This window comes from Cygnus olor, chromosome 5 (genome assembly GCF_009769625.2).
Source record: "Cygnus olor isolate bCygOlo1 chromosome 5, bCygOlo1.pri.v2, whole genome shotgun sequence".
Taxonomy (NCBI): domain Eukaryota; kingdom Metazoa; phylum Chordata; class Aves; order Anseriformes; family Anatidae; genus Cygnus; species Cygnus olor.
This window is the reverse complement of record NC_049173.1, coordinates 3,004,083-3,018,711: the sequence shown is the minus strand read 5'-3', so window position 1 is coordinate 3,018,711 and position 14,629 is coordinate 3,004,083. Positions and strand designations below refer to the sequence as shown.

Genomic DNA, 14,629 nt, shown 5'->3' with positions numbered 1-14,629 from the left:
TCTGGCTGCCCAGAAGAGTCCCATGTGGCATACAGAGCCCACAGGTCTCTTGGTGGTCACTCGGGAGCAGTCCCATACACCGGAGCTGTTTCCCCCCAATTCAGGGCAGCTGCGCTTCTGGAACCCGGACGACCTGAATGCCTCTCCTAGTGCCTCGCTGCCCACGCCAGAGTGGATAGAGGAGAAACTGCAGGAGGTCTGCGAGCACCTCGGCATCACCAGGGATGGCCACTTGAACCGCAAGAAGCTCGTCTCCATCTGCGAGCAGTTTGGGCTCCAAAATGTCAGCGGGGAGGTGAGCGGCCGCGGGGCTGGGGTTGCTGGAGGGCTGGCTCGCACCTGGAGGCGTGCTGGGTGTTGGTGCTGCCACAGATGCCTGCCTTGTGGCTCATCACTTTTTGCTCATCACAAAGCACAAGTGCAGGTTAACAGCTCGCTGCTTGGAAGGCGGCGTCCAGCTCGCTGCTTTCCAAGGGGTTTGTTGGCATTCAACCACTGACAGGCTGTGCTGGTCCGAGGCAGCTGCCTTGCACCGTAATGCCTGTCCATCATCATGTACCATCGCATGGTAAACTTTAATTTAAAAAACATACCTTGGATTCCAAGCATGACTCCTTAATCCTAGGATCCATCTATCTAGAAAGTAAATATTGGTTCCAATATTCACAGATAGTTGCTTTTGACTTCGCAAAGACCTGTGGGCTGTCTTTGTCCTCCAGAGTCCCCGAGTAAATTATTTCTTTAGCAAAATGCATCCTTAAGATTCAGAGCATTTTTAATAAAACTGTTTCCCATCTTAGAATACCATGGCTTGAAACAGTTTCCTTCATAAAGCTTGTTTCTGGGCTGTTATTCCTTTGCAGCATTTGCAAAAATGTTTTCAGGATATTAAAGCGTAGGAAAGGCAGAAAGTGGGGGAAAATAAACTGAAGACAAAGGAATAGGAAGGGACTGTCGTAACATTGCTGATCCTAATATGTTCAGTCTTCTTTGTAAGAAAGAAGACTGCCCTGAAGTATAAAATAGTAAGGCACTACAAGGTTACAATAAATCTATTTTTTGTTCAGTCACTTCAGATGCTGCAGAGGTTTGGGCATTTTTCTCACGAACTTGCACTAAATTCCTGATGTCACCTGGGCTTGGGAGCAGGGCGAAAAAAGGCTTTTCCATGCTGCCGTACAAGATGGATGCTCAAAGATAACAACGATAAGGAGCTAGCTCTGCAGTCTTCTGTAAGACGACTATCCCAGTCCATGCTGATGCAGTGAGCCCGGCAGCTCTTTTGGTCCATTTGCTCTACTCTTTCCCTGTAGAGATCTGGGAAGCAGGACTCTGTCTGCTGTGCCAAGTTTTTCTGCAGTGCTTTAAAAAATAACAAATGTGGTTTCTGTCCCCTGCTGCTCACAGGTGCTCGAGGGGGTGCTCCACAGCCTGGACCAAGATGGCACCATGAGTGTCGAGGATTTCTTCTACGGTTTGCTCAGAAATGGGAAGCCGCTTACGCCCTCGGCATCCACCCCGTACCGACAGCTGAAGAGACACCTCTCCATGCAGGTGAGGGGCTGCTCAGCTCCCTCAGGGCTGTTGGGACGGGGATGGGTGGGAGGCGTCCTCTTGGGGAAGGGAAAGGAAGAGATGGCCCCTTTGAAGTAATGGGGTTTGGGGATGCACCTTGCAGGGCGTGGTGGGCACTAAATAAAGGGTGCAAGCTGTGCACAGGGGGAAAAGGTGGCCTGAGGTCAGCTGCAGGCTATGGGCTTGCACATCCCACATCCTTCAATTTTTTCTTTTGAGAGGTTGGAGTTGCTGCTTTCTCTGGCTGGAAGGTGAGGGCTGTAACACAAGTGCCCATGCAGCCTCTAAGGAAAAAGCAACACTTAAAAGCAGGTGGTGGAAAACACTTTAGGAGCACCGAGAACCCATCCAAAGCTATTCCTCCTTGGATTTATTTGAGACCCAATGTACCTGGTTGTGCTGCAGTGCCACGAGGTCAGCAGCAGCGCTCCTGCTGGGGGTTTGCGTGGCAGCGAGGAAAAGCAGGCTAAAATCCTTCACCTCCAGGGTGCTACTGGTGCAGTTAAGCTCGTGAGCATTCCCCAACACGGGGCAGGCTCCTGGTTCTGCCCACACCCTGCCACAGCTCTCCCCTCTCTCGGCAGTCCTTCGATGAGAGCGGGAGGCGCACGGCCGGCCCCGCTGCCATGCCTAGCACCCTCGGGTTCTGCCTCTTCTCCAGCCTGGATGACGGAATGGGCTACGGCTGCGTGGAGGGCATCCTCGACTGCTGGCACCAGGAGGGCGTTGAGAACAGCCAGGACATCCTGAAGGTAACTGGCAAGCACAGCTCGCTCCTTCTGTTTGCTTTATTTCCCGCCCTTTATGGGGTTCTGGGCTGTAACTGGATTTTTTTTCCTCTAAAATTCCCGGTGCTAGTATAGCTGTTCTGGGAAATCTCCAGTAATTTCCTTTTCCTGCATTGAAACGATGGTGCATCCCAGAGAGCTGAAAGTTAATGATAAAATGTAATGGGACTTCCAGCTCAGCTCGAAGAGGTCACCTACATTTCTGTAAAGCGATTTAATTCCTTTACCTCGCTGAACAGCAGCACCTGCAAACCTCTTAGTGCTGCAGTGACCGGGGTTATGGCTTGTTCTGGAGTGGAGGCCGGCGTTTGAAACCCTGCCCAGTAATTAGTGCTCCATTACGCAGGGTGAAAGGGTCATGCGTATTGCGAATCAGGTACCCGAAGCAAACCGCTTCCCTGCCCGTCCTGCTGGAAGCTGTGGACGGGGTAAGACACTTCCACGTGTCTGTTCCGAGACCCTCTGGGTTACTGGCAGTGACAAGGACAGGTTTTTCTTAGCATTTTGTGTCCATGCGGATTTTGAACATCCAGGCTGCCGTAAGCACTTTATTCATAACTGTTGCTGCTCTCAGGCAAATAAACCCCATTTGGAGCCTGGACTCAGTCCAGCTTGATAACTCTGCATTATTTTAACCAGACCTGCGTGGTCTGCCTCTAACTCACCTGCTGCCAGTGCTGCCTCTAGCCCACAGCCGGCCCTGTTGGCCGTGCCACTGTGAGCTTTCTGCAGCGTGGGTGCAGCAGCTGCACCACTAGCGGTACTGTGAGCTCCTTTGTGCTTGTGCAAGGTCAGGGGGAAGGAAATATGGTCAGTTACTACTGATAACGTGCTGGAAGAGGTGGGGTTTTTACTGTGGAACCTCCTGCAAGACCTCTTCTGTATCGCCTCTATTACAAGACCCTTTTTTTTTTACGCAAACGCTTTCAACCGCTTTCTTGCCTTTTAAAATATTCAAATGCTGCCAGTGCAATTAGGTCCGCTAGAGAATTAATTCTCTTAGTCAGGCATGGGCTTACTTTCCTCTTGGCCTTGCAGTGTAGCCGTGGTTTTTCCGTCTGCAGAGCCGGCAGCAGCACTTTAATGTAGGAAGGTGCCTGAGAGGTCTGTTTTATTGACCCAAAGCCATCCCTGAAGGGTTCATCAGTAAGCAAAGATCTCTTCTGAGCCTCCCCAGTTTATTCTCCCCCTTCGTGTACAAACGTCTTCAGGCTCCTGCAGAGCAAGAAAGCTCTGCTCTAACAGCGTGTTGTTCCGCAGGCTTTGGACTTCAGCTTGGATGGGAAGGTGAACTTGACAGAGCTGACGCTGGCGCTAGAAAACGAGCTTTTAATAACGAAGAACAGCATCCACCAGGCAGCCCTGGCGAGCTTCAAAACAGAGATAAGGCACTTGCTGTAAGTCGCTGGGATTGTTGTCTCCGTTTCCTCCCTGCCTCCCCAGGGGTTTGCCCAGCAGAAGCTTAAGGAGCAGCCGATGAGCGGCAGCACGGCCACTCCGAGGGGCATCGCACTGCCTGTCCCCCGATCATCATTATTTGGTTATCATTAATTCATCATTATTTGGGTTTACTTGGATAAAATACCCAAGTATCACAGGAGAATGTGCTTGGGGGGGGGAAATCAAGGCATCAGGCTGTTCCCAGCCTGGAAGGGTCATTGCAGTCTGCTGCAGTGGTCATTGGCCAAGGACCACAGAAGTGTTCAGGCAGAGGCTAGCGCAACCTGATAAGCAGCACCACAAATCCTAAATGCTTTCTGGGAGTACTTTTACATAGGTTTTGCTGTGGCATAGAGGTGTGTGGGGTACAGACCATGAGTCTCCACTTTTTTCATTCGAGTGTCAAACATAGTTTGACTTTGCACGGGGCTTGCGGTGCAGGCTTCTTATTTGTGCATCACCCATGGATGACTTTGGTCATTAAGACTGCAGATGTGTTACCTGTCAGCTTATCACTTGTGCCTACGCGTTCCCCATTTCACTTCTAGAGCAAAAGATGAAGCTTCCCACTGTGTGGGTCTATGTTTTTGTTTACTCTGTGGGGAGATTTGCTGCTGAGTTTCCACCAAGAAAGCAGCTCAAGAAAGCAAATCTTGCTAACTTGTGATTAAGATAGATGGGATGTAGTGTGAGGATGAAGTGGTAAAGGTAATAAAATGAGAACAAGTAAATGGGGCAGGGGGTTCGCATCTGGTTCAGGACCTGTGGGGGCATCAAGACAGGTCTGAGCTGTGTGCCCAAGCTCATAGCTAGTGACAGGTGCAGCTGAGGATAAAAGCCCTCCCAGAAACTTTTCCAGGCTCTCTGACAAGCCTCTGGTGAGCCTCTCCTCTGGGGGAGGGCTGCCCTAACCCAGCATGGCTGTGTTCGCCCTAGGGAGCGGGTGGACCAAGTGGCCAGGGAGAAAGAGAAGCTGCGGTCGGACTTGGAAAAAGCCGAAAAGCTGAAATCCCTGATGGCCTCCGAAGTCGATGACCACCACGCTGCGATAGAGCGTCGGAACGAGTACAACCTCAGGTACAGTGTCCTGGGACACCCTGGGTGAGCGTGAGCAGCTCCTGCCCATCCTGCAGGGCTGCAGGTGTTGGTGATGGAGGTAGTGGCTTGGGAGGAAGGGCAGGAGAGGTGTGAGCACCTGTGGCTTGGATGAAAACTGGTCTGAGCCTGAGGACTTGAACAGTGTTTGGCCATGTTAAAGCATTTGTTGTCCTTACCCCACCTGCCAGATTTGTCCGTGGGTCCCAGATCCCATCCTCTGCTCCTCACCCTTGCTCTGTCACCCTGCTGTCTGTGCATACGGCTCACCTTCCCCGTTAAGAGGTGTGTGCCGATGTGAAACTTCCAACATCAACATCGCTGGCTGCAGAAAAGTCTGGCTTAATCCTAAAACCCTGGCCAGACAGTGGGTGCACATCTAAAATTCACCGAGCACTGCGTGGCCGATCTGCACGGTTAATCCACGTGTTTCTGTCTGGATCCAGCCCCGACAGGGGCAGCGGCTCTGTGTGTGCCAATACCACCCAGCTTAACGCAGTGGCATTTGCTGCCTGCTTCCCTTTGTGAGCTTTCCTTGCCTTTGATGCCTTAACAGGAAGCTGGATGAGGAATACAAGGAACGAATCGCAGCGCTAAAGAATGAACTCCGGAAAGAGCGGGAGCAAATCCTGCAGCAGGCTAATAAGCAGCGGCTGGAGCTGGAGCAGGAGATAGAAAAGCTGAAAACTGATGAGAACTACATCCGTGACCGCCTCACTCTCTCCCTGAAGGTAACGGGGGCTGAATGCAAATGGCACCTTCTGATAAAAGCCAAGGGTGTGCAGAAGCAGGGAGCGATGCTTGTGATTTGATCCTTGCTGAGAGGATCTATGCCAGCATATATTGAGCTAGGTGAAAGTAGGTTTAGCTGCAAGATAAAGGCACATCCGTTACAGTGTTTTGGGGTCACCTTGATCGGTTACTGCTAGGACTTGTAGGGCTCCCTTTCAGATTTCTGCTGCCACATGTGCAGGGTGTGTGTGTTTGTGTGCAGATCTTGGGGGGCTGCTTGCATTGCTGGCCGTCTGGCTGCCCGGGCAGAAGGTCGTGTCTTGATGAAGCTTAAAACATTGCTTAAATCTCTAAAGCAAATTTGCTGTTGTTCCATTTGAAAAACTATTTGCTGCCTTGCAATGGTGTCGGTCACCTGTGACCCTACATATTCGAAACCTTTTTTTCAAATTTATTTAGGAAAAAAAAAATTGCAAATTTGTTCTACACTTAAATCACAACTTTTTTTTCTGAATCTGACAGCTGCCTTATCATAACTTAATGTTTTGTGTTATTTTTTTAAGCTGAGCAAAAGTTAAAGGTCGCGGTGTTGTCTTACAAATATCAAAAGCGCTGACAGTCAGCGTGAGCTGACACCCGTAAGGATATTCAGGAGAACGGCTTCTGAACAGGTCAGCTGTCCTTTTGGTGCCAGGGAAAGTGTAAAATGCTCCTCCTCAAGCAGTGATTAGCAAGTGAGAGGAGCGTGTGCCTGACAACCACCAGGCCCGCAGCCAGCTTACACTCACTGCTCTGATGTGCACGTGTGAACAGTGGGAAAGAAATTCACAGCTCCCGTCATCGGCTGCAACTCGTGTCGGTGCTGTGCCCTGACTTGACTGGGAGACTGCTCTTCTTGAATGAGTTGCCATTTGCTGGTGCTTCCCTCTTCCAAATGCTGAGGCTGTCGGGTTTCTGTTTGGTTCAGGAAAACAGCCGTCTGGAAAGCGAGCTCTTGGAAACAGGAGAAAAGCTGGCGGAGTATGAAAGCTTGGCAAGCAAGCTGCAGAGGAACTTGGAGAATGTCCTGACTGAGAAGGTAAATCCTCCTCTCTCTAGCGTGCGTTCAGAGCTGAGTTTGCTTCGAGCTGCTGCTGGTGGAGCTGGTGGTGGGGTCCCTGGAGGCTGCTCCCAAGGGGACTGGATGAGTGCTGAGCCGGGCAGCCAGCACAGGCAGCCCAGCTCCCTCCGGTTCAGGGAGCTGCAGATACCCCAGCCTCTCTGTGGTCCTCTGATAATTAAGTGAGCCCTACAGTGAAGCAGTCATTCAACGAGTTTGCAAGGATTTTTCCCCAGTATAGAGTTTTTGCAGTATAGCTCCTTTCTGGGACAGATGATACCTGAGGTGTCTGGTGCTACGTGGCATCTCTGTTAAAAACTGCATCTGAAAATTGAGATGAACAGCTGAGCGTGGCGATGATATAATAAACTCATCAGAACATCAGCTTCTCCAAAGGCATTTCTGTGCATGTGCATCTATAGACAAAGGCTCCTTGGTGGTGATTTTGTAATGATCCTCACCCAGCATCTGTTTTCCAGACTTGTTTCAAGTTGGAAATATTTATCTCTGCAAAATACATTTACTTTGTACATGCATTAAGATAGAAAGGTGTGGTCTGAAATCAAACTTAGTGTAAGAGCGATGGGAAGATAGCAGCTAGCGTCTTCTAGGGAGGTTCTTCCCTTTTTAGGGTTCCCTAGGGGAATTTTGATTTCCCTGGGGGAATAAAAACAAAAACAAAACAAAACAAAAAAACAAAACACACACAAAAGAAAAAATCAGAGGAAAGAGGGAGCAGGCTGCTTGAGAGCTGCATCCCAGCAGGGGTATGTGAAAGACTGACTGGGTCCTGTTGATGCCGTTTCAGTACGGTGACCTCGATCCCAGCAGCGCAGAGTTCTTCCTGCAGGAGGAGAGGCTGGCACAAATGAAGAGCAAGTACGAGCTGCAGTGCAGGGTGAGTCGGGCCCTGGGGCTGGGGACACGGCACCCGAGGGATGCATCTTCACCAAGAGCATCCTTTCTGGAAACGGCTACGCGTGGCAGCATGCAGTGCAATACTGCTGTTTGTGATGGTTTGGTTTCTTTCTTTCTTACATTAATCTGTGCTCTTGGGTGGTGGAAAGCTTTTACCACGGAAGCAAATGGTCAAGAGAAGATGATAGTGTGCCATACGGGTGGGCTGGGACAGGGTATATGGAGCCTCCTTTGCTCCACTGGTGTAAATCAAGCTTAATTCTTTGTGTGGCAATGCACCAGTGGTTTGTCTGATTTGTGAAATAAAGGATGCCCTCATTTGAATTTAAAGCTGCAGGAACTACCAGCAGGAATAAGATATATCTGAGTTTTGCCAGTTTCTGGAACAGTAATAGTTTAAGGAAATAAAACTACACAGATCTAAAGCTTGCCTTCTCCTCCCTGCATCTCGTGTAGCTGAATGCTTCTTTAAGGTGGGCCTGCAAGTGTCTATTTCCATACCTGTTTTCTGAGGACTACAACGATTACAAACATTCAGCTCACCTGTTCTGCTTTGTCCTTTTTGTTCAACAAAGGACTGTCTTGGCTAGAAGCTGCATAATCTGAAACAACATAGTAGCTCTGTTAAGAAGTTGGAGTTAAAAAGCAAATATTTTCTAGAAATATTTGCTGAACTGATGCTTCTTGGTAAGAATTTGCTTGAATGTGCAGCTGACTTTTATGAGTACTGGCAGATCTGAGTCAGTCTTCGAGGTTCACTTTCTGAACCCTTCAAATCTGCAGAATTGCATGTTTACTCATTCATGGATTCATTTTCCTCAAACGATGTTCATTGAGCTCAGCATGTTGCATTTGGCACAAACACTTGGGATATTCTGGCAAGCGGGCAGAAGTACCAGATGGAAATGCACTAATGAGGATATCTCCTTTCTAATTTGATCTTTTGCTTCTGATTTGATTTTTCAAGTAGAATGGTGTTTGAGGAGGTATTTCTCAAATATGTTTGAAAACGTTCCTAAGCTGCTGCTTAAAACTGTGGTGGGAAGAAGGAATAAAGTGGAAGGACCTAAGAACATGTAGGCTTTGGAAGCAAAATGCATGTGTTCAGTCTGAAGAAGGCACTGTTATTTTAATAAATACTTCCGTGTTACTTGCATGGGTTGGAAGGTGGAGAAGGTGCTGTTTTGCAGACAGGAGGATGACAACTGGCAAGATTTAGTCTTTACCTACAGCAGTTCTCCCCTAAAAACCCTGTCGCTGGGGTGTGTTGGTGCACGGATGCCCGGCTGCTTTCACTCAGCTCCTTTCCTTCCCCTCCCCTGCGGTCAGGAGCTACAGGACCAGATAGATGAGCTGCACTCCGAGCTGGAGGAGTACCGCACTCAGGGCAAGGCCTTCAGGCCGTCGCTGAAAAACTCGCTGTCGGAGGAGTTCGACATCGATATTAAAAGTCACGGCAACAGCGGCATTGAACCTGACCAAGGTAAAACGCTTTTCCTGTGTGGGAGCTTCAGGGACATAGATATTCGTGAGATATTCATGATAAAGCCTTGGATGTGATGATGTAAAGGCTCTCCCAAGCCTTTCTAGTGAACTCCTCGAACAACACCCCACTTTAATGTGTAACATTAAGTGGAATATAACTGCTGTATTCAAAGCTAAAACAAACATTTGTAGTTTCTTGTCTGTGTGGGGGAATTTCAGCGATGCCGTAGCTGCCCAAATATATTTAAATTGATTATCAATTCTATTGAGAACGTAGCTCTTTGGGTTTGAAGCTGTATATAATTATTATTTTTAAAGGACTTGGTTCAGAAGACTGCAATCCGTTAAACATGAGCATAGAGGCAGAAATGGCCATTGAACAAATGAAGGAGCAACATCACAGGGACTTGCATCACCTCAAACAGGAGCTTGAAGACACGGTGAGCTATTTTCCCTTCAAGCTTCACAACTCTTCCAGCCTTCTCATACGAGCGGTACGCTCTTGGAGGAGGACTTCTGACCCCTGGTGAAACTAGAACCTTTCTGTGAATCCGAGCCTCTGCCTCCTCTGCTCCTCCTGGGTGCTGGAGAGGTGCTGGTGAGGGCTGGATAAATGCTGCATTATATCCCCAGCTGCCCACCAGCTAACGAGAGCAGTGAGCCTTTCACATGCAGTATTGCATTTCCTGTCTTGAAGGGCTGGCACAGCTGAATTAGCCACTTCATTCACGCTGGCAGGGAATAATTATGGGTTAGGAAGGCTGCTAGCAGGAGTCTGTGTGGGGAATGCTATGCCTGCGCAGTCTGGTGGCGCTGAAACGCGCTCCGTGCTGTGAAAGCACGGAAACTGCTGCTGCAGTGCCGGTGGTGCTGGAACCCACCTGGCGGTTTCCCATTTTCTGGGTGGGGGTTTCCTGGCTTGCAAGGTTGATCTGGCCTCACGGGCTTGTTCTGCAAGAGCCAGCTCAGGACCAGAAGTCAGGGATCCTGTCGGGCTTCTGTTGCATCTGTTAAACCATCTCTGGATAGAGCTGATAACTCTGCAATGACTCGCTAATAGACCAGTTTTGTGAGTGGCACAACACAGGGGCACTGAAACTATTCTGACGAAGCTGACAGCTCCCTGCCTTGGTTAGCAAGGGGAAATGAGGCATGGGTGTGGGGACCAAAAAATATTACCCTGAAATTACTTTTCCTTAAAGAGCTTGTCCAGCTCATTTGTAAAGCCTTTTTAAAGGGAAATCCCTCATCTTCTTAATTTGAGGAAGGGGTTGAAAAAGGAATTAGTGAAATAGTCCACTTGCAATTTGCAAAACTTGCTTAGGACTTGAAAATTATTAGTGGCTTTTCTCTTCTTTCGCAAATTGACTGAACAGAATAGCATGGATTTCACTGGCTTCTACAGAATAATCATCTTTATCCCTGTAAGAAATTAAGCTGCACACTTAAGTATCCTTTGCAAGGAGAACCGATATAAGATGCTAATATGTAAATCAAATGATTCTGTAGAATATTAGGAAATATGTAACAGAAATGTACAGAAAACATCCAGAATATGCTGTATAAAACAAACCAATCTGTTTTCCTTCTTGCAGGTGAGCCATTATGAAAAGCAGCTAGATGAGACAAAAATCCACTGTGAAAAGGAGCAAGAGGATATGAGGAAGAAGTATACTGAAGAGATGCATGTCATGGAAAAGCAGATAACTGGCCTGAAAAATCAAGTTGCAGAACTGCAAGGAGAGGCAGCGGTGCTCAGAGAACAGCAAGAAAAGCTTGACTGTAAGCATAACGATGAGAAAAACAAATTACAAATGAGTTTCAATGAGGAAAAAGCCAATCTGCAAGAACTCTTGAGGAAGGAGCACGAGGACAATGTTAGAGCTAGACTGGAAGAGGCAAAGGAGAAGTTCAGTCAAGAACGGGAGGAACTGATTCAGAACGGTGTCTGGGTGGAGGAGAAGATGAGGGTGCTGGTGCAGGCACTGCAGGAAGAGAAGGGAGAGCTGGAGCATGGCTTCCACGAGCAGTTGAAAAGGATGACAGAAATGCATGCCGTGGAGAAAGAAGAGCTGCAGGAAGAGCTGTTGAGGAAGCACAAGCAGGAGCTGGAGGAGGAAAGGTGAGTGTCCCAGCCAGCCGCAGCGGCAGAGGTCTGCGCTGACCGCGAGTGCTCAGAAGTCATTCCTGAGGCTTATTGCAGGTGCTCACTGTGCGGTGCCCTTACCTGCTTCATCCCAGGACATGGGTGGGATGGTACCCAGCGGCTTTTGACTTTTCCAAGCAGATATTTGTATTGGCTTTTAGCTCACCTAGAGGCAACAGTACTGTTAAAGCATAACCAGATGTGGCTAACTTGAGCTCTGTTCAGTGTCCTTGTGCTTTACAGTCCTTTGTACTTAAAGCATTTGAATATTGAGGTGTCTTTTCTGAAGAAGTAAATGGATGGCTGGTAAATGCATTCAGGGAGCACTGAGTGTAAACAGAAACTGAAGCCGTCCTGGGGTGACAGAGAGATGGGGGACAAGAACATCTTGGGGATGTTCTTGGGACAAGCCCCCATAAATCTGATGCCAAGCACAGGAAAGGCATATATTGTATGCAAAACAATTTCAAAGGACATTGCATGAGTTATACCCTTTCAAGGCAATTAGATTTTTGTTTTTGAAGTTTCAACAAACTGCCTCAAATTTAACTTTGTCTCTCAGAAACACCCATCAAATAGTAGTTCCACTAAAACTCAGCGGAAATAGTAACTTTTCAGCTTGTTTTATTGAGTAGCTTTAAAAAAAATTGAATCTTTCTGAGTTAGCTCGGAGTTTAGTAATTTATTATGTTAACCATGTTTAGGAAAAAAATGGAAATTGACTATAACAGAAGAGCATCTCATGCTGAAACTCAGTTTTCTGTGGAGACACAAACACTTGTGAATAAATATGAAGAAACAATCCAAAATCTGGAAAGGAGCTACCAGCGAGAGTTGCATGATCTTGTTGAACAGCAGAGAGAGGAAAAATCTCAGTGGGAGTTTGAAAAGGATGAAGTTGCCCAGGAGGTTGCCGAAGCCCATGAGCAGCTGAAGGAAAGCCTGGCAAATGAAAAGGCTGCTGCTGTTGCCCTGACCCAAGAGAAAGAACTGCTGGAGAAGAACTTCAAGGAGGAAGTGAACAAGCTGGTGTGCGAGAAGGAGCAGCTCCAGAAAGAGCTGCAAGACCTGAGGAAGGCTGCTGAGAAGCAAGAGGAAAAGCTGAATGACAAAATAACACGACTCCAAAATGACCATGAGAAAGAGCTAAAGGACAAAGAGGAGCATATATCTGTGGTGGAGGAAAATGGGAGGCTGATTAGCCAAAAGCTGGAGAGACTCAACAGTGAGTATAAGCAAGAGAAAGAAGAATTGAATTCCAAACTTCTTGCTTTGGAAAGTTTAAACAAAGACATTTGTGTGCGAGCAGAAACAGAAAAGGCAGAGATGAATCTGGAAATCTCAAACCTTCAAGAAAAAATACAGAAATTGCAGTGGGAGACTGTTAGTTTTTCCGCACTGCAGAATCATTATAGGGTCCTGGAAAATGAATATGCAAAAGCAAAGAGCAAAATTGCTTCTTTCTCTAGTATGGAGCCTCTGGGAGACGATGCAGATGTTCTCATAAATCTGCAGAAAGTGCATGAGCAAGCTGTGAAGGAAAACGTCAGGATGGCTTCTGAGATCGTCAGGCTGCAGCAACGGCTTCGAGCTGTGGAGCGGGAGCCCCCCAGACCTCCCGGGTCTGGTCACTCTGACCCCAGTGCAGAACCACCGCAGCTGCAAGACAGAAGGGATCCTGCTCTCCAAGGGCTGCCCCGTGATCGGAGAGATGCAGGCAAGGCAGTAGGTGTGAATGTCTCTCCAATTTTGGAGGCTGACACTGCAGATCTGGAAGACATGCTTGAGATGTGCTCTGCTGTGGAGAAACCATGGGGTGAAAGCAGAGCAGACGGCCACGCACTCAGGTTGCAGGCGTGTCAGATGCAAGGAAGTAAAATGGCAGTGGGAAGTGATTATAATCTTGGTTATGACAAAAATCAAGAGCTAGTTGCTCAGGTGCCTCTGCTGCAGAAAAAGAGAGATCTTGAGAGAGTTCCCAGACTAAAAGTACTACAAAATAATACTAAGCAGCAGAATGTCCATCTGTTGAATAACAGAATAGTTCCCGGGAATAAAGGGTTTCATTCTGATGCTTCAAAGCTGCAGACTGATCTCAAGAGGGCCGAAGAGCTGACTGAAGCCTCTCTCCAGCTGGAACACGCTCCTGGATCAGTGAATGGCGACCTGAAGGATGCAATTCCTCAGCTTTGGAAAAGGGTCGAGGAGCTGCAGGAAAGGTTGGTGGCACAGGCTAAGCTGCTGTCACTACAGGAAGAAATTCAGGCAGAAAACAAGGATCTAAAATCTGAAGTGATCAAGTTAATTGAAAAAAATAAAGCCCTAGAAGACAGCCTGCATAGGCTGAGAAGCTTTCATTGCAAGCTCGAAGCAGGTAACCTGGGAGGCATTAAGCTCAGAGAAGAAAACACACAGCTCCTCAAAAAAGCTAAAGAATTGGAAGATGGTCAAAACCAAGATGTACAAGGAAAATTGGATGTGCGCAGTGAGAAGTTAAGGCTGCGGTGCCAGCTTGGAAAACTGGAAGAACACCCTGAAATGTTCGGGGTCCTGCAGGACGAGCAGGCCCAATGTGACAGCACGACGAAAGAGATGTTGGCAGAAAAGAGGGAGCTGCAAGAGCCCGACAGAAAGCTGGAGGAGAAAGTTACTGCCCTGCTGAGCCAAAACGGCGTGCATTTCCATGAGGAGAAGGAGGAGAGGAACACAGTGACACACGGCTTGCAAAGCACATGCACTGAGCTGCAGCAAAAAGTTGATCTTTTGAGGTAACGTACACTAAAACCTTGTGGGAAGCGTGCCGGCCCCGCGATGCTCCAACGTGCTGCTTGCTCCACGTAGAAACTAACCTAGTGTCCCACTGACCGCTTCGTAGCCCTACTGACTGCCCCATGGCTGCTGCATTAACCTCTGTAGCTTAGCTTTGAGTAGAAAAGGGTGCCCTGGACCCTAACCGTAGCAGGCAGGCTGTCGAAGCGTGGATAATGACGGCTGAAATAAGTGTGCAAGACGTACTTCTCTCTGAACCTGACCTAACGTGATGGGTAAAACCAGCAACTTGCTGCTCTGCGTGTGGACGCAGGCATCTTCACAGTGTATACTTCACATATCAGAGGTCCCTGTGTTCTTATGTTTAAAATGTTGTGGTAACATTTCCAGAATGCTTTTAATTTTTACTAATATCACCTCTTCGCTCTGTTCCTTTCTAGTACTGAACATTACTTGGAAAGCTAGAAGCGTTTCACTTTTTCTAAATATCAAAGTTCTTCTAAATATCAAAGTTAATGCTAAGAAATCAGTCACTTTTTTGTTAGCAATTAGTGTTATTTTGGATTGTTTGGAACTGGTATT

The 14,629-nt window shown here is 47.9% G+C and overlaps 1 protein-coding gene across 10 annotated transcripts in view; it reads left to right on the top strand.

Moving 5' to 3' along the window:
- Window positions 1–14,629, top strand: part of NIN (ninein) — a 61,224-nt gene that overhangs the window by 23,543 nt on the left and 23,052 nt on the right. For 8 of the 10 annotated variants that reach the window (XM_040557853.1, XM_040557855.1, XM_040557852.1 and 5 more), the window contains exons 6-17: window positions 105–295; window positions 1,408–1,554; window positions 2,160–2,327; window positions 3,624–3,760; window positions 4,740–4,880; window positions 5,455–5,629; window positions 6,598–6,708; window positions 7,538–7,627; window positions 8,977–9,130; window positions 9,451–9,572; window positions 10,728–11,254; window positions 11,983–14,046. In XM_040557853.1, the coding sequence (XP_040413787.1) occupies window positions 105–295; window positions 1,408–1,554; window positions 2,160–2,327; window positions 3,624–3,760; window positions 4,740–4,880; window positions 5,455–5,629; window positions 6,598–6,708; window positions 7,538–7,627; window positions 8,977–9,130; window positions 9,451–9,572; window positions 10,728–11,254; window positions 11,983–14,046 (4,027 nt within the window). The remainder of the gene's footprint in view (window positions 1–104; window positions 296–1,407; window positions 1,555–2,159; window positions 2,328–3,623; window positions 3,761–4,739; window positions 4,881–5,454; window positions 5,630–6,597; window positions 6,709–7,537; window positions 7,628–8,976; window positions 9,131–9,450; window positions 9,573–10,727; window positions 11,255–11,982; window positions 14,047–14,629) is intronic. The other 2 variants (XM_040557861.1, XM_040557862.1) reach the window with 1 other exon arrangement.